Source organism: Chrysoperla carnea, chromosome 2 (assembly GCF_905475395.1).
Source record: "Chrysoperla carnea chromosome 2, inChrCarn1.1, whole genome shotgun sequence".
Lineage (NCBI taxonomy): Eukaryota > Metazoa > Arthropoda > Insecta > Neuroptera > Chrysopidae > Chrysoperla > Chrysoperla carnea.
This window is the reverse complement of record NC_058338.1, coordinates 9,499,201-9,518,830: the sequence shown is the minus strand read 5'-3', so window position 1 is coordinate 9,518,830 and position 19,630 is coordinate 9,499,201. Positions and strand designations below refer to the sequence as shown.

Here is a 19,630-nt window from a genome sequence, read left to right as displayed (position 1 = left end):
TGCGACCACTAAGTAGTTTCAATAAAAGCGGGCTGTTGTGCGCTAATTTGAAATGATATATCAATTTGTACATTATGCAACTAACTAACTTCGCAGATACTACTTCTTGATGACAGCGCGGCTGGTGGCTGAAAAATGAACTATAAATTCTACAAATTTTCAGGGACAGACACGCTAATGCTTTAACACGTAGCGATCGTTCTCCTTCTTTATAACCTTCATGGTTTCGGTACTGGCTAATTAAAGAATAGTCATTACCGACTGACATTTTCAAAAAGGTTTGTTTCCATAATGCCCCAAAAGTCACAAGTGCACTTGTTCAAAGTGAAATAGTTGGTTTCATATTTGTGGGTGGACACTTTTAAAAAAAAGTTATTGAGACATTCAGGCTTCCGTATAATTATGTTAAATGCGTTAAATGAAAGAAGTAATGTCAAATATTTCTGGCCTTCACAACTTCGCAACTAAAAACGTTCGAAACATTTGAAAATGAATTCAGTCTTTGAATGTGCTGTATGTAGAATAGGTGGCCAAATATTACGGTGTGCCCGTTGTCAAAAAGAATATTATTGTTCCAAAGAACATCAACGACTTGATTGGAAACGACATAAACCGAATTGTCGTCAAACTCAAAAGCAGCATGGTCTGACAAATACAGATACGACAATAACATACGAGGGCTCATCCGAAAATGAAATATTGAACACACAAACACAAGTGTTATCACCGAATTTAGATTATCGAGCAAATAAAACGGAAACCACAATGCCTACAAATGTTTTGGGAATCGATGATAATACGGTCCAAGAAAATATAGTGCAAACTTCAATACGACGTGAAGAACGGAACACGGATCATTGGATTGAAGATATCTGTCAAAATGTGATCCATGATTTAGAAACATTTGGTGTATGTGTTGTGGATAATTTTTTAGGGGCCGAACGTGGTCAATTGGTATTAAATGAGGTATTTGGTATGTACAAAAGTGGTGTATTTAAAGATGGACAATTGGTATCAAGTACTGGAATTAGTGATCATAAAACAATACGAGGCGATCAAATTACATGGATTGATGGAAACGAGCGTGATTGTGTCAATATTGGACGGTTGATACGTGAAGTTGATGCTGTTGTCAAACGAGCGAATAAAATGTCCACGGGTGCTTTATCCAAATATACGATTAATGATCGAACAAAGGTACCGTAAATTTTTTTATTATTTTTATTCATTTTGATTTCCACGAGGCGATAAACTTGTTACAACTTGTTTAATTTTACGTAACATTCTTGAGTGTTGTTTTGAACCGATTTTAACATAAATCTTTGTTAATACATGTATAAACCGGTATTTATTTCGGTTTTAAAGGATGAGGTAACTTAATTACCTAATATGGATACCATTTTTTGAATTTTTTGGGGAGTAATTTAAGTTTTGGTCATGAGTAATTCAAATACAGAAAAAATGTTATGCATTAATTCACATATTATGCTTAGATAAGCCTTTTGAAGACTGATAAAATATTCAGAAATGACGAAAAATAAAATAGATTTGAAAATAATTTAACAAAACTTTTTTGTTCGTCGAAATTTCCCTAGGTCAGTATTTTGCTTTTTAAGTATTTGTAGTGCAGTCCGCCACCAAAATAGCAAAGAGTAACATTCATAATAAGAGTAATCACGACTAGCTAAATCTTACTGATGATGACTACTTGGTAGTCGAAAATACGTATTTTAAAAATACAAAAAACTGATCTAGGAAATTGGGGGAAAAATCGAAATTTATTTCGATATATCCTAGAGTTCTTATTTATTATCTTCGATAATATTTATAAATAAAAATGAAATAAAAAAGGTAAAATTGTTCTCAATTGACTAATATTTTTTGTAATAGAGCTTTGTTAGGATTAATGAGCTTTTATTTTAACGATATATTATTGATTTTGATTGAATTTCATATAAATTAATCACTTTTAAAGAAAAATTATAATTTAAGAAAAAATATTTTTCCCGCCATTTTTTTAATTTAAACATATGTAGGTATGAAATTATCATAAATATTAGAGGTGATTATTTTAGGGTGATTTTAGAATTTAAATTAGAAAATGAATATGTATTCGGATTTTAATAGAAAATGTTACAAAATTAGTAAATATTTCTTTAATTATTTCTATTAAGGATGTATGAGCTTAACAACAATATTTGATTTAAAGGCTCAAAATTTTTTATTACGTATACTTGCGTTAATCAGTGCTCGATCTAATATTTGCCGCCTTTACACTCATACCATATAAAATTTGAAAAATATGACCCAAATTTAGTAGGATTATATACTTGGTTTATCAAAATTGGATAAAATTTGGATGTGATAGAGCAAAATTAAATTTTTTGGATTCTGATGACGTCATTAAGTAAAAAAATTCGGTTTTGATAATACAGGCAAATTTGATCCGATCTTATAGGAATTTCTTTTGAAACCCACTAATTTTGGGTCATTCATTTTAGCTATGATGTCAATTTTTTGCTAGCTATCACTAATGTGCTCAATTCCAGTACCGGGTCTCCACAGTCTTGAGAAATATTAAAGCTAGGTTTATTTTGATCACAAATTTGAAAAGTATGACCCAAATTTAGTAGGATTACATACTTGGTTTATCAAAATTGGATAAAATTTGAATGTGATAGAGCAAAATTAATTTTTTTGGATTCTGATGACGTCATAAAGTTAAAAAATTCAATTTTTTTGATAACACAGTCAAACTTGAACCGATCTTATTGAAATTTTTTTTTGAAACCCACTAATTTTGGGTCATTCATTTTAGCTGTGATGTCAATTTTTTTCTAACTATCACTAATGTGCTCAATTCCAGTACCGGGTCTCCACAGTCTTGAGAAATATTAAAGCTAGGCTTATTTTTATCACAAATTTGAAAAGTATGACCCAAATTTAGTAGGATTTCATACTTGGTTTATCAAAATCGGATAAAATTTGCATATGATAAAGCAAAATTAAATTTTTTGGATTCTGATGACGTCATAAAGTTAAAAAATTCTATTTTTTTAAAAACACAAGCAAATTTCATCCGATCTTATTGGAATTTTTTTTGAAACCCACTAATTTTGGGTCATTCATTTTAGCTGTGGTGTCAATTTTTCGCTAGCTATCACTTATGTGCTTAATTCCGAAACCAAGACTCCACACCCTTAAAACCTATTAGATCTGGGATAATTTTGATCACATATTGAAAATTATGATCCAAATTTATTAGGAGTAAATTCTTAGTTTATCAAAATTGGATAAATTTTGGATGTGATAAAGCAAAGTTAAATTTTTTGGATTCTGATGACGATTAAAGTTACTCTGTATATAGATAAATATGTAATTTAACAGACAGAATGAATTAGAATATCAAAAATGTATATGCATTATTTACGTCGAATAATGTTAGAATTGTTTATCAATAATAATAATTGTTGTTGTTAATTACTTATTGGTGAGAAGTCGATAACAAAATTTATGCTTTCTTATTAATATTATCAACATTACTGCGCCTTTAATCTAGGTATACAAATTAGTAAGACCGCACCGGACAAATGAGTTTTTTTTCTAGATTTCTTGATTCTGATACTCTCATGTTTTCCCTAATTACGAACTTTAAGAATGGCTTCTCCAAAAGTAATAACCTTATAGTTTTCCTATGAGTGACCATCATTGAAAAATGGTTAAACCCATCAAGTTGAAGATTTTCTTTCTATGGTATTTCTACCGGAGTGAGAGAGGACGAATTATTTTAGAAAAAGATAAAATGTACTTCTCTAGATAGTAGTTGTATTAGTGCATTAAATCTGCCAGTGCTTCAACGCACACTCTCTAATATTGCCTATCTGTGCACATAGGAATTGCAAGCAGTAAATTGTGCAATTTACTTCTGGATTATACTATTCTTGGTTGGGCGGCAGGCATGTTGAACGCCTGGGCCTGCCAGTGTATCACGCCTTCTGCAGGAGCTGTCACGGTGGTGAGAAGGGGGAGACAATGTCTTATCTTTTCTGTCACTGCTCAGCCCTTGTCATGAGGAAATGGACTTACTTGAGCCAGCCTCTCTTTGACGACCTCTCCAACCTGTAGTCCGTCGACGTCAAAGCTCTCCTACTGTTCTTAAACAGCTGCAAATGTTTCATGGAGTAGTGGCCGGGGATGGAGCAACCCCTTTTCGGTATCACAACGGATCCTTTGGTCTAAGTGTGTCCTACTCCAGGACTGCCACTCTAACCTAACCTAACCTAGACTATTCTTCATAAAGTAATCTTTGTTTATGTTCAAAGCATCTTTAATTTGTTTGTTTTGATATATCTAGGCAAACAAACGCGCGTCCTAATTATGTTGGTTTTTAAAAATTTTCTAATTTATTAAAAATAACACAAGCACTGCCATTCAACACTTTCTATACATGGTATTTCAACAATCAATTCAGTTAATTGTTTGTTTTCACTTGTTTTAAATGAAATTACTTTCTGAGTTTAAAAGAAACTGAAACAATTGAAATTATGTTGTTTTAAGATCTGGGAAAACCTATACTATGTATTTGTGGTTTAGTTAATAGCTTGGTTTTTCATTTTCAAAATATTACATCAGCATTATTATTTAAAATAAATTATAAAATAATTTATAATTATTATTTAAAAATATATACATTTACAGGTATTCAAAATTTAAAACAAATTTGGTAATAATTTATAAATATTATTATAAATTTAAATTCATTTAATAATCATTTAATGAATTCCATTTTTATACCCTGGATAAACGGAATATATATCAAGGTATACTAAGTTTAGTCCTAAATTTATAACGCTTAAAAATATTGATACGAAAAACTTTTGGTACAGATATTCATAAAATCACCATTTCCGGTTTTCCGTTTGTCTGCCGTCGACAAGATAATTTAAAAACTGCAATCCGAACTCTTATTTTATTCCCTTGAATGAATTTTCATAAAAAAATGATACAGTAGAGCTCTTACATTATTTTTTACATTTCTGACTTAATTCAAACTTTTAACCCATCATTTTAACCCCTTAGAGGATGAATTTCCAAAAAACCCTTTTTTAGTGCCCATATACGTTATTTAAGGAAGGTTTGTGCAAAATTGCATGCTTCTAGATCGAGCGCCTTCAGCTGTACGTTGATCAATCAGTCAGTCAGTCAGTTTCTTCTTTTATATATCTAGACTAGCTTGATATCCACCCGCTTCACTGGACTTAAAAGTAAAAACCATCGCCATATAACCTCCACCTCTCTTGATTTTACTTATCCCCCTTCCATAACACTTGAAGGGATTATTTTACGCAGATCAAAGATATGCACAGTTTTCAAATTTTTAAATTGTAAAATAGTCATAATTCATTGAGTATATCAGAAAAGGTGGCCATGAAAGTGACATTTACTATTTTAAATTTTTACAGAAATTTTTAATTTATGGTTCAAAATGATGATCATTCTGCTCCATTTGTCATCACCATTTTGAACCATAATATAAAGATGTCTGTAAAAATTTAAAATAGTAAATGTCAGATTAATTTATTTTGTTTTTTTTTTAAATATCTATAACTTTATAATTTATAGCTCATGTGTTATTCTGATGTATGAGCTATATTGCTGTACAATTTCATTAAAAACCATTCGCTATTTTTTGCGTGAAAGCGTAACAAACAAACACACGCATCCTTACTTTCACATTTATAATATATAGGGATGTACAAATATCCTAGTTTCGTTCAATTGATAATTTCGTAATATCATATTTGAATAAAGTAATGTGATGAATGGCGATGATATATATGTTATTAATACTAATTTTATTAATTAATTTATAGCTTGACATTTTTTTATTTAATAAGATCAAGACTATAAAAATGTAGTTCAAATATGAATTAAGATGTCAACAATATTAATTGCATTATTTTACACCACACGTTCGTAAATATTATTATAAATAATTATAATATTATTTATAGTATCGTATGTTTGGAGGAGAAAAATTGGCCCAAGAAATTTAATCTATAAGATATTGAGTTCTTTTGAAATTTGAAATGAATCTAGTTCATAATTTAATCTATCGAATTTTTATACTAAAATATTTTTCTAGCAAGTTACAATGCAGTTTCTGAGATATCGCAATATTTTGATCGATTTTAGCCCGTATCTCAAAAACTATTCGACCAGTCATCAAATGCACCCGATTTTTGTACTTTTTGGGTCAAAACTACCTTATATACTGAGTTTTATCGAAATTGGAGATTAAAAAAAATTTTCGATTTTTTGCAAATTTTTTAAGGGGTACCCCTTTGAAAAAATCGACACAAACGCAAAAAAAATTTTGTTTTGGAATTTGATGAAACTCGGTGGATGGGGTAATTTTGATCCAAAAAGTATAAAAATCAGGTTAATTTTATGTTTGGTTGCAGAGTTTCTGAAATATCACAATATTTGGATCGATTTTAGCTCGTATCTCAAAAACTATTCGACCAGTCAACAAATGTACCCGATTTTTGTACTTTTTGGGTCAAAATTACCTTATATACTGAGTTTTATCGAAATTGGAGATGAAAAAATTTTTTCGATTTTTTGCAATTTTTTTAAGGGTCCCTTTGAAAAAATCGGGAAAATCAAGAACAAAATTTTTGTTTTGGGAATTTTATGAAACTTAGTGGACGGGGTAATTTTGATCCACAAAGTATAAAAATCAGGCTAATTTAATGATTTGACCTATAGAAAGTTACAATGTCATCGAGTATCATGGGCAAAACTTAAATCCATAAAATTGTGAACAAAAGAGAGGATAAGTGAGGTCTATAACGTAATAGTCTTTGTTTTTAAAAGGAGAAATTTCCCAAGGGGCGGATATCTGCTAGTATTTCATGTATATAGAGGGTATAATAAAAATAATATTCAATAAACCTGCAAAAAATAATTTTAAATACCAAAAATATTATTATATTCTACAGAAAAGTAGATTCACGGACGTACTACCTTAACTTTAGTTTTAATTTGTATATTACTACGCTAGCGTGTGCCTATATAATTACGGTAGACGTGAGAAGAAGTATATGCTATTATTTATATATGAAGGTCGCGTGAGAATTTATTTAAAAATAGACCAATACATTTTTTATCAAAAAATTGTAAAAAAAAAATTAAGAGATAACTAAAAATTTATTAAACAATTTAATAGAATTCGCAACAAAAAAGAAATACTTTTTTTTTTCTTTCAAAATAAAATAATCTAATCTAAAAAAACATAATATTTATATTTTTAATCATTTACCATAAAAAAGTTGTTAAATAATAAATAATAGACATTCTTACAATATGTTTATATCACGTACTCATTGATGTAGGAATAAGTTGATCTTTGTTGTATTAATAACATTACAAGTGAAAACAAACAATTGACTGAGTTAATAGTTGAAATACCATGTATAGACAGTTTTGATGACGCAATCGTTTGTTTTTTGACGCCACGTAAATAAAGAAAGATTTCCACTCTTAAATAGCCACACACACATAACTGATATTCCCATATTAATACATACTACAAAATGTTCACCTATAAATTAGCGCCCTCGTGGGTAAACAGTGATGTTTCAAAAAAAAATTTGTTTATTTTTTCATAAGGGACATTTTTTACATTTGTTCTATCTCTAACGGTTTACAAGATGGGTCCTACGAACCCAAGACCCAATTGACCTATGTTACTCATTTACGAACTCGACCTCACTTTTTACGTCTTAAGCACACTATAAAAATTTCAGCTTGATATCTCATTTCGTTTTTGAGAAATCGTGATGACAGACGGACAGCCGACAGACAGACAGACAGACATACGGAAATGGACTAATTAGGTGATTTTATGAACACGTAAACCAAAAATTTTTCCTAGCATCAATATTTTTAAGCGTTACAAACTTGGGACTAAACTTAATATACTATGTATAATATTTCATATACATGGTATAATGATATTAACTGGTGTGTAATATTAATAGTAGTCATAATTGTACAACAGTTTTGCACAATTGAGTATATGATGTGTGATATATCCTATTTGACACATTATCCAGAGGTCATGCAAGCAGTCACGTACGCAAAAATCAAATATTTTAACTAAATATTTACCTTCTTTTTTTTTTATTTTATAGTGTTTTGAATGAAATTTTTTTATTAGCAAGAGTTTATTATTGTTTTTAACCGACTTTAAACAAAAAAGGAGGATGCTATTGATTCCACTATATTTATTTTATGTTTGTTAACTCAGAAATTTCGTCTGGGTGAACCAATTTTGATGATTCTTTATCTATTTGGAAGCTAGTGCTTTCCGTGTGGTCCCATTTCATTTTGATCCAGTTCTGACAACGATATCCATGAGAAAATCATAAAAGTCTTAAATTTGCAATAAGTATGCACGGCAAGAGAACGAATAACTCAATATCACGCCAACCGATTTCCATGATTCTTTTTTTACTGGCAAATTAGTTAGTGTACTTCAGATTCACTAAAAATCACAAAATAAATAAAAAACTTTTAATAAAAAGAAAAACTTTTCCAAAACAAATTAATATGCACTAAAAAGTAAAAAAATAACGATAATATAATGTAGTTAAAATTATTGTTATTTTTGAAGTCGGTGTCAGCCAAGCTAATGTAGCAAATTTTTCTGTCAGAGTTGTTTCCTTTGCTGACACCGACTCCAAAAATAACAATAATTTTAACTACATTATATTATCGTTATTTTTTAGTGCATTTTAATTTGTTTTGGAAAAGTTTTTGAGAGAGAAAAGGCTCAGACAAGAAAAGCTCAAGTTATTCGAAAAATGTTTTTGCATTTTGTTCACGCCATTTTCATCTAAAAATAAAACATACAAATTAATTTACCATAGATATTTATCCTAGTAAATTACAAGGCCATTGACCGAATAATTAAGTGTTGTATAATAAAAATAAACATAAGAAAATATTTATTGCCATTGCCCAGATTGGAAAGTAATAATTCAAGTTGTATATTTTCATTTTTTTTTGTAAAAAATTTAATCCTCTTATCAGTTAAAAATATTTAATCGTGAAAAAATGAGTCAAATGCTAAAATGTTTATCAAAGAAATTTTAAAACTATTTATTTAATCCATGCGAAAATTTCTCTGATTTAGCTTGCCATATGTATTCACTTTTCTCGTGAAAAGATTCGCCGTTTTAATCCCAAACTAGTTTGAGGTCTTTGCTCTCGAGACCCTAGTGCTTTAATAAGGAACCCCATTTATTTTTACTGGATGGACTAGTAACTGTTACTATCAACATCTTCGAATTTATAAATCCTAAAGAAAAACAATTGACTAAGTTAATTGTTGAAATTTTAAATCGAACCGTGACTACTCCCTTAAAACGCCTTGTATAAAATAGTATAGCATACGTTGTTATTCGTTGCTTATGTAGGACGTTGTACGTGGGTCGTTCCGACTCACTTTCGTATAACACTATCCGGAATAACTATAAAATAGGCGATAATTCTCAAAATCGGTTCAGTTTGGATAAGGCTCTAAGTAAGGCAAAAGGTACTTTAATGGAAAGTGAAAGATACGCTCAAGTGCGAGTTTAAGGTTCCATATCCGAAAAATTTATCGGGGGTTTTTTAAATTTTGTAAATTCACTTGTAATTGCAATTATCTCATATTAGGCGTGGCAAAATATCTTTAAATTTTAACAGCGTTTCCATTAGGCTTTTAATTAGTTATATTTAAAGTTTTATAGATTTCTTAATATTTTGCTTGCGTGATCCAACCACCTTAATACATTATTCAAATTAAGATGAGCATTTCTGTGGGCTGTATTATGCATTTTGTTAAAATATATCCCCTTAAGGACCCACAACCTTAATACAATTTGATGGAGGGTGATTGTAGAAAGAATATTGAACCTTTTTAAATTATTATTTAAATGTTTACAAACAAGTTTTTGCAATAAGTACTTAATTGAAACATTTCATGCATATTTTATTTTCATTAAGACGTTGAAATTTTATGAATGATCAATAAAATACGTGACTCAACTTGGGTGGCCTTCTTTTGATCACTTCTATCACAAAAGTAATTACTTATACCGGGTGCTCTACCGGGTTAATATTCAAAATATAAATTTCATTTTGCGTAATATAGAGTGTACCCAGAGTTAATTTCGATAAATGTGGAGAAGTTTAGTTAGAACACTTACCGCTCTAGATAGAATTCCCTAAAGATCTTGCTCTAGAGCAATAGATCAACCTTATCTACAATGTATATGTACCTTTAAGGGTAGAATGTACGTTCATTTTTTTAACAGCTTTTGATTAAAATTATTTTTATAAACTCAGTGAAATTCAGTTCATATAGAGTATTTAAACAACTTATTTTATAGTTAGTTATTATATCTTTTGTTTTAACTGAAAATTATTAAATTTTCGTAAAACATTGCCAAATATAATATCCTTTCGTTCACAATCATTTTTTTATTGTTGCAGGCAATGGTAGCATGTTACCCAGGTTCTGGAGCACACTACGTTAAACACATAGATAATCCAAATGAAGATGGTAGATGTGTGACAGCTATTTATTATCTAAATAAGGATTGGGATGCGGATCGATATGGCGGCATCCTTCGCATCTTTCCTGTAGATAGTGATAAAGTAAGTTAAAAATTATTTTTTAAGTAATTAGTAGCGCTCCAAATTGGCTCACATAGTATATACATGTACACTATTCAAATAAATTTTCCGTTTCAACTTTAACGTTTTAAGCAGTATATTGAAAATCTATCTTGTCAATCTAAAAAATGGCTAATTCAATTACAGTACTTTTAAAGGAGTTGGTTACATTCAGAAAGCGAAATTGACTGACTCATTTCGCGATATAGACGCTCACTGAGAACGTAATTTCTGGAAATTTAACTCCTTAGGTGGTGAAAAAAAGAGATAATCTCAACTGATTGCAAATCACCGGAAATAAATCTTTTTTTTAAATTCATTTAACCACTTAGTGTATTAAAAATAAAATAATATTAAACTACGATAATATTTTACAGGTAGCAAATATAGAACCAATATTCGATCGGCTGTTGTTTTTCTGGTCAGATCGTAGAAACCCGCATGAAGTACGACCTGCGTTTAAAACTAGATATGCAATCACATTATGGTATTTTGATGCACACGAACGAGAAAAAGCATTTTCAAAAAGACGTCAAAATAGTATAAGTAAGTATCGTATTACTTAGTTCTTTAATTAAGGTAGTTCCTTCCCAGCTCTACATGCAAAAATTATTGGCACATTACCCATGCTATACGTTACAACTAAGTTTTAACCAGGTTGAAACTAAGTTTTTTTGCTGCTTACTGTAGAATGACTACTACAATCAAATAAAATACAATTAAGAAATATCCAGTGGTTTTATTTGTGCGTTGTTCGATCAGTCATTGTCATACATTTGATACCCGCCCGTTTCGCTGAGTTTAAAAGAAAAGAGTGGTAAAGACCACCGTGCTATAGCTTTCTCCTCCTTTGCTCTTACTTATCTACCTTTCATATCATTCGAAATAGGGATAGAGATTGTTTTACACAGATAATTTACCATTTTTATTTCTTAAATTTATTGTTCAAAGGGTTACTCATAGATGGCACAGTTAAATGTCAAACTAAATTTAATTTTTTTAATTATTTTTTTAGAAATATATTTTTATAAATTATAGCTCATGTTTAATCCTGATGTATGAGCTATATTATTGTTAAGTTTCATACAATTCCATTCATTAGTTTTTGCGTGAAAACGTAACAATCACACAAACAAGCATCCTTACTTTCACATTTATAATATGTAGGAATAGATATTTCCCAGTAGTATTTGAAAAGCTAATAATTTTTCGTATTTATTTTCAGGTAATAATAAAACAGTCAAGGAGAAGGAGAAATGACAATTTAGTAATTTTTTATTTTAACATATAATTTAGTTCTTTTTTTTGAAAATTGTTTCATAGTCGCAAACTTTTTAAACAATTTTTATTTTAAAACAAAACAGAAAAAACAATGAATAATTAAGATTGAATTCGATAAAATTTACATTTTATATGCCACAAAAAATTATTTTGAAATGTAAATCTTGTCTTAATCATTTTAGACGGGCAGATTTGAGATTTTGTAAAATTTGGTAATAATGTTTACCTTATAACTAACCTCTAGGTGTAGGGTAAACGTTAACAGAAATTGAGCGTACTATTTACATTTCTCGTAAACTGAAGTGTAAATAATATCCAAAGAAAGTAAATATTGAAATTCAATAATTTTTAAAAATACTTTTAGTCACAATTTTTTTTTTCGCGAATTGTTCCAAATTTTTTCGAACAATTCTCTTAATTTTTTTTTATTATTATGTGTGTATATTAAATCAGGATAGTTTGAGAACGATAATAAATGGCAATGCCATAGAAATTGTATATTTATCAAAATTTTGAAACGTTTTTTATGTGTATTTTTGTAAATAGGAAAAAAAAAATATATTTTCACATAAATTCAAAGTTCTGCACAGCTATCAAAATAAACCTTCAAAAGTTTAATTTTAAGAAAATATATATACTCACTTCATAACGATTTTCAAATCTTTTATAGAAAAAAGATATTTCAAATAGGATGTTTGCTTGAGATACAAAAATAAAAGTGTGAATTAAAAAATTTGATGCCAATATTTTTTAAAAATATTTTGTTTGATAATGCGCAATATAGAAGTAAAACTTTTAACAAATCGTATATTAGCAATAACGTGAAGGATACTGGTTTCTAAATCGTCAATTTCCTTTAGTTTTTTATACCTGAAGTTATTATGTGGTGTAATAACTCCACGTGTCCCCACAATAATTCCAGACTAGTGTAAAGTTAGAGGTAGTATTAATTTTGACACATGCTCTGTCGTATATCTCGCCATTTTATTGCTGAATGAAAAAGTTATTAATCTAGGGATGGGCGATTATTTCAAAAGAATCGATTCTTGGACCGATCTCTCATTATTTAGATCGTCCATCTTTACATTAATCATTCTCATGCAATTCTTCGAACAATAACATCTTAATATTAGTTTGTCGATTGGATAAAAAATTAAACTTCCAAATTGCGTTCTATTCAATTCTATTCGTATGCCCAAAAATCATTTTAATACTTTTGGTTATCGCAAGTAAAAATTTTGGCAATTTAAAAAAATCGAACCCGTAAAAAAACATCCATTGCTTTAAGTTTTTTTTTTCGAACAAAGACTGAATTGAGGAATGTATGTAAAAATAAAATAGAAAATTCGTACGTTTTCAATTATTTCAAAATTATTGACGATTTTTTATCTTTTCAGTAAAAAGAATTAAATATTTTGTTTTGAAAATTTAAATTTTAAACAAATTCAGTGCAGAGTTTTTGTTTTTAGGTCAAAATATTCATTAGTTGATCACAAATTTTTTGAAATTCATTCGTATTTACAGTTTATAGTATTATTTAAAAAAAATTTTATTAGTTTTTAAATTTTGAATTTATTTGTTTTGTAGAGGCGTTTTTCACGGGGGACAGCCAACTGATTGTTGCCGCACTAAAAAATTAATTACACATTAAACAAGGTAAAATCTCCGTCACTGTCGTAAGATTTTATTCATATAGTGCTTTTTTATCACCAAGTGTAATTACTAGTTTGTACCGAATCAAATTTACTATCTACTGCTGCGAGAAAACTATTATGGACACTCATGTCACTACTGGTCAATTTTCGGTTTATTGTTATTCTATAATCGAAAAATATATATAAATTTGGACGAAACCAAATTACAGAAAATAAAACATCATTTTTCTTCAAACATATCAAAAGCTAGGGTCTCTATTCTTAAATATTTAGAGTTTAATATTTCTCATTTTTTAAATTCAAAAGCATTATTAAACTCGTTCGAAAAGACAAGACCTGGATTAAACTTCCTTTGACTCTAGTAACAGCAAGCAGATGCATATTTAACGCTAATCATTAATTATCTGCTCGTTTATTTTCGTTTTTCTATTGGAACACGATGTCAACAACCAATTGTCCTCTGTGGAAAACTTGCGCTGTATGAGTAATCTACCTTAGTCTCAACAACGCTTTATAAAATCTTAAAATGGAGAAAATTTGATATCGAATTCAAATAAATATGTTTTTTAAACGAATTAAATTAAGGAAATACAGCCAATATCTATATTAATTTGAATTCGACGTATTCAAAAATTATAGGATCTCCAAAAATTTTGTGATTGAAAAAAAAAAAAAACTCAATTATTCAACAAATACAAAATTGTTTTTTGTTAGTCTTGTATTATACTTTGTAAATTTTTGTTCACATTTATTATTTTGTGTACATAATTTAGAAAACTATTTAATTAATTTAAGTTTAATTATTTAATAAAAACAAATTTCAAATTATTTGCTGAAACAAGAAAAAATAAAAACATCAATATTGTATCAGCAGCCAGTGTCAAAAAAATAATTATTTAAAATAAATTTAAGGATGCTTGGGAGGGATATTCTTAAATTTATTTTATTTATTTACATTTTTTGAGAATTAAAAATAATAATAATGTCGAAAATTTATTAAAAATAATAATATTGAAAAATGGTGTGTTTGTAAAGAATTTTTTTGTTTTTGGTAGCCATTTTTCATAAACTGAATAATAAAAAATAAGGAGAGAATTACTAATTGCTCTAACATTTTGTAAAATAAATAAGTTTAATATTAATTTTGAATTTTTCTTTTAAATTAATTTTCCTTTCAAACTTTGTCAAAGGTAGCACAGAACTGCCGTACGTCCTTAAATGAGCTGGCGGAACAAATGAATGTAAACCTGATATGGGTACCGGGACACAAGGACATTCCAGCATATTGTGAAGCCGATGAACTCGCCAGAAATGGCACAATGCTGCCGAACACAAGCATCAATAAATACCCGGGAGTTCCATTTGCGAACTGCAAGTTACTCCTGAAAGAGGATATCCTGAAAAAGGCCAATCTTAGATGGAGGGAAGAACGTACTTGTGGTACTACAAGACAGATATGGTCTGAGTACCATCGCAGGCGTTCCGAAGTTCTCATATCACTTCCGAGGGCCTCTGTTCGAAAAGTTGTTGCGGCTATCATAGAACACTGGCTGGGCGGCAAGCATGCTGAACGCTTAGGCCTGGCAATATATCACGACTACTGCAGGAGCTGTCACAGTGGTGATGAGGAGAATACAATGTCTCATCTTCTCTGTCACTGCCCAGCTCTTGTCATGAGGAGATGGAGATGGACTCTTTGACGACCTCTCCGACCTAAATTCAATCGACGTCAAAGCCCATCTGCTGTTCTTAAACAGCTCCAAATGGTTCATGGAGTAGTGGCCGGGGATGGGCCAACCCATTAACGGTATCACAACGGGCCCTATGGTCTAAGTGTGTTCCACCCTAGGACAGCCACTCTAACCTAACCTCCTTTCAAACTTCTATAAATATAACCAATGATCGAATTTTATTCGATTTAAACTATTCGATATCCATTGATTTGGGGCTTTGCTAAATATTAAAGGTCAAATTTTATGAAAAAATTTCAGAATTAAGGACAGGATTGTCTAGCCTAACATGTAAAAGGTTTTTCTCTAGTATGAATTAATTGATGCCTAATAAAACTATGTTTAAACGTAAACGTTTTACCACAAGCTTTACAAGAATAAGGTTTTTCTCCACTATGGGTTTGTTTATGTTTAATTAGAGCATGACTAAAAGAAAATGTTTGATTACAAATTTCACATGAAAATGGTTTTTCTTCTATATGAGTTCGTTTATGTAAATCTAAATTGGTTTTCCTAGTAAATGCTTTATTACAAACTTCACATGTAAACGGTTTTTCTCCGGTATGAATTCTTTTATGCAAATTTAAATAAGATTGCTGACTAAATGTTTTATTACAAGCTTCACAAGAATAAGGTTTTTCTCCGCTATGAGTTTTTTTATGTTTAATTAACGCATGTTTAAAAGAACATGTTTTATTACATATTTCACATGAAAATGGTTTTTCTTCTATATGAGTTCGTTTATGTAAATCTAAATTGGTTTTCCTAGTAAATGCTTTATTACAAACTTCACATGTAAACGGTTTTTCTCCGGTATGAATTCTTTTATGCAAATTTAAATAAGATTGCTGACTAAATGTTTTATTACAAGCTTCACAAGAATAAGGTTTTTCTCCGCTATGAGTTTTTTTATGTTTAATTAACGCATGTTTAAAAGAACATGTTTTATTACATATTTCACATGAAAATGGTTTTTCTCCTGTATGTGTTCGTTTATGTAAATCTAAATTACTTTTCCTTGTAAATGCTTTATTACAAATTTCACATGTAAACGGTTTTTCTCCGGTATGAGTTAGTTTATGTAAATTTAAACTACATTTCTGACTAAATGTGTTATTACAAATTTCACATGAAAATGGTTTTTCTCCTGTATGTGTTCGTTGATGTTTAACTAAATCATTTTTCTGTGTAAATGTTTTATTACAAATTTTACACCAGAATCGTTTCTCTCCGGTATGAATTCGTTGATGAATATTTAAATTACTTCGTTGTGTAAACGTTTTATTACAAATTTCACATGAAAATGGTTTTTCTCCACTATGAATTACTTGATGTCGAATTAAACTCTGTTTAAAGGTAAACGTTTTATCACAAGCGTCACATGAAAAATGTTTTTCTCCCGTATGCGTTTGTTTATGCTGAATTAAAACACTTTTCCTGCTAAATGTTTTGGTACACTCGTCACATGAAAATTGTTTATCTTCGTTATAAGTTGATTGATGTTCGTAAACTTGTTCATTATCAAATATTTCTTCTTTAATTATAAATTCAGTGTTGAATTGTTCACTTTTAATATTTTCATATTTATCCATTACAAACTCTTCTTTTATAAATATTTTTTCATGTTTGATTCTTTGATTTTCTTCTAGTATTTCGTTTTTAATTGTTTCATGTTCCGTTGTTGAATTTCCTTCTTCAATGTGTTCACATTCCATTGAATCTGCACTTTCGTTAAATATTTCTTTTTTAATAATAATTTCTGTATTTAATTTTTGTTCGACTTTAATATTTTCTTCGTTGATTAATACACGATTATTTACATTATGAACTGAATTCTTAGCCATTTTTTCTATGTTCAAAGATTTTTAAAGTCACTATGGAGGGTAGAGCTAAGGAGAAATCTCCGTGTATGAAAAAGTGTACGTCCGAGTTTGTCAAACTAATGGTGCCCGTCACGTGAGGATTATGACATATTAAGACAATAATTTTGTCAAGTAGTAAGTAATTTAGAAATATTGGTGTCGATACACGATTAAAAGCAATACTGCAATATTAATGGTAAAATATATGTCATAGCCGACAGCTATAAGTTCATCCTGTCGTGAGAAGAAAAATAGCCTCAAGTTGGCTGGGCTAAAATTAATTTTATCAACTTTCTTTGCTAATTCTTCAGTAAAAGAAAAATAAATATTAAGTTTAAGAAAACAAGTTAATTGAAAAAAAAATAGTAAAAGGTATATATATTAATTACATTATTGATAGTATAATATGTCGAAGGTGGAGTAGTGGATAGCCTAGTAGCCTCAAGTTACAGAGGACCTCGGTTCGTATCTAACATTGCTCCATTGATTAATTTTAAAGTAACTTAATTATTATGCCGAGATAAAGTCAATTTTTTAGATAATTGTTATGAGAACCAAAAGCGACAGATAAGTAAGAGAGCGAGGTATATTTTATGTTAATTTAATTCCCGCCCCCTGACAGAAGAGTGATTTATGACACAGGTAGGAAAGTGGGAGTAAGATAATTAATTTTTTCTTTTTGTGAAATAACATGTTCTCCTATTAAAAAATCTTATAAAATTTCATTTAACATGAATAAATTTTAGCATGTACAACAAAACAACAAGCAAAACTAAGCTCCGCGATCTTAGCACCTCATGTGCGGAATTTCGATTGACCAATTATACCATCTGAAAGGTCAGAAATTGGTCATAAAAGGTCAGTTGGTCTCATTAATTGGTCAGCATCAGAAAATTTTTTATTAAAGATTACAGTTTTTCAAGGTCAATTAATAAGTTTAGCACCTCATTCGCAGAAAAAATAAAAAACTCCACCTATGCGCGATCGGGAAGCATTCGCTGATAATTGGTCAGCTAATATAAATAATTGGTCAGTCATTTTTTAATAAAATTTGAATGAATAATAATGGTTATTTTATATAGTAAAAAATCAATTTTCGGGATAACGTTTTCAAATTAATATAAATAAATAAATATCGTTATATATTTTAAATTTTGTTTTATTTTATTCTATCCCATTTTTCCTTTCAGAACAAAATTATTAATTAACTAATTAATTTTTTTTTAGTAAAGGTACAAACAAATTCTTATAAAATATAGGTGAGATAAAGAAGTTGGATTCTAAATACGTAATATTCTTTTTGGATTTTCATTTTATTTTTGTGTGGTATTTGGTTTGTAAAAAAAAAGTTGATGCAAAAAAATTTTTTTAAGATGAAATTAATTATATGGAATTATGTGCAAGTAATTCGTAAATAGTTTTTATGTATTTTGATTTTATTTAAATAAAGTTGAAAACTCAAACCCTGTTTTTATTTTATTTTTCCCCATCTCTCTGTAGCTATACAATATTATTTCAGTTAAAAATAGGTGAGTATTTCGAACTTCACGATAGGTAAGTATTTCAAACTTCGTTTGCCATTTTGTTTTTGTAATAATACTACTCAAAATTTTCCGAAAATGAGTTTTACTTTTTGTTATAATTTAAGAAAGTCGAAAATATGAATATAATTATTTATTAATACGAATAACAGAGCCCTAATGGTATAATGGTTAGCGTATCTGGCTTCGAATAAATAGTTCCTTGGTTCGAAACTAGGAGGGGACATATATTAAAAAAAATTTTATTTTCATTTTTTTTCAAATTTCCACCACAGCATGTTTGCCTAGTAAATGATGAAAAAATTAGTTTTTTTTCGTTCAAAAACTTCAATTTTTTTCACATTTCTACTAGGAGAACATCAAGGACGGACAGAATAAGTAGTACCTGATAGGAAGGTAATTGTTGTCACCTCGTAAGTCAGAAAGTTAGTGGTCTGCACACTCGTGTTTGGTGAGTGTGACCTCTAGTGGGCAGACCAATAACTTTCTGCCAAAATAAAATTTTAGACTTTCGGGGTGAAAACACTTACTCAACTTTTTCCTTATCAGGAACTACTAATTCCCACTTATGTTCTCCTAGTACAAATGTTGAAAAAATTGAAAATTTTTTCGAAATTATATTATTTTTTGAATATAAACTTAAACTGACCAATTATTTATATTAGCTGACCAATTATCAGCGAATGCTTCCCGATCGCGCATAGGTGGAGTTTTTTCAATCTTTAATAAAAAATTTTCTGATGCTGACCAATTAATGAGACCAACTGACTTTTTATGACCAATTTCTGACCTTTCAGATAGCATAATTGGTCAATCGAAATTCCGCACATGAG

General features: G+C 29.3%; 2 protein-coding genes across 2 annotated transcripts; one reads left to right on the top strand and one right to left on the bottom strand.

Moving 5' to 3' along the window:
- Window positions 1-370: 370 nt before the first annotated feature.
- Window positions 371-12,394, top strand: LOC123292422 (prolyl hydroxylase EGLN3). Its single transcript, XM_044873071.1, has 4 exons — window positions 371-1,197; window positions 10,546-10,710; window positions 11,106-11,274; window positions 11,954-12,394. The coding sequence occupies exons 1-4, from the start codon at window positions 490-492 to the stop codon at window positions 11,986-11,988; spliced, it is 1,077 nt and encodes a 358-aa protein (XP_044729006.1). The 5' UTR covers window positions 371-489; the 3' UTR covers window positions 11,989-12,394.
- Window positions 12,395-15,587: 3,193 nt separating this feature from the next.
- Window positions 15,588-17,109, bottom strand: LOC123291470 (histone-lysine N-methyltransferase PRDM9-like). The gene is made up of 2 exons (XM_044871773.1): window positions 16,723-17,109; window positions 15,588-15,617 (listed from the first exon to the last, which is right to left on the bottom strand). The coding sequence occupies exons 1-2, from the start codon at window positions 17,107-17,109 to the stop codon at window positions 15,588-15,590; spliced, it is 417 nt and encodes a 138-aa protein (XP_044727708.1).
- Window positions 17,110-19,630: the final 2,521 nt, after the last annotated feature.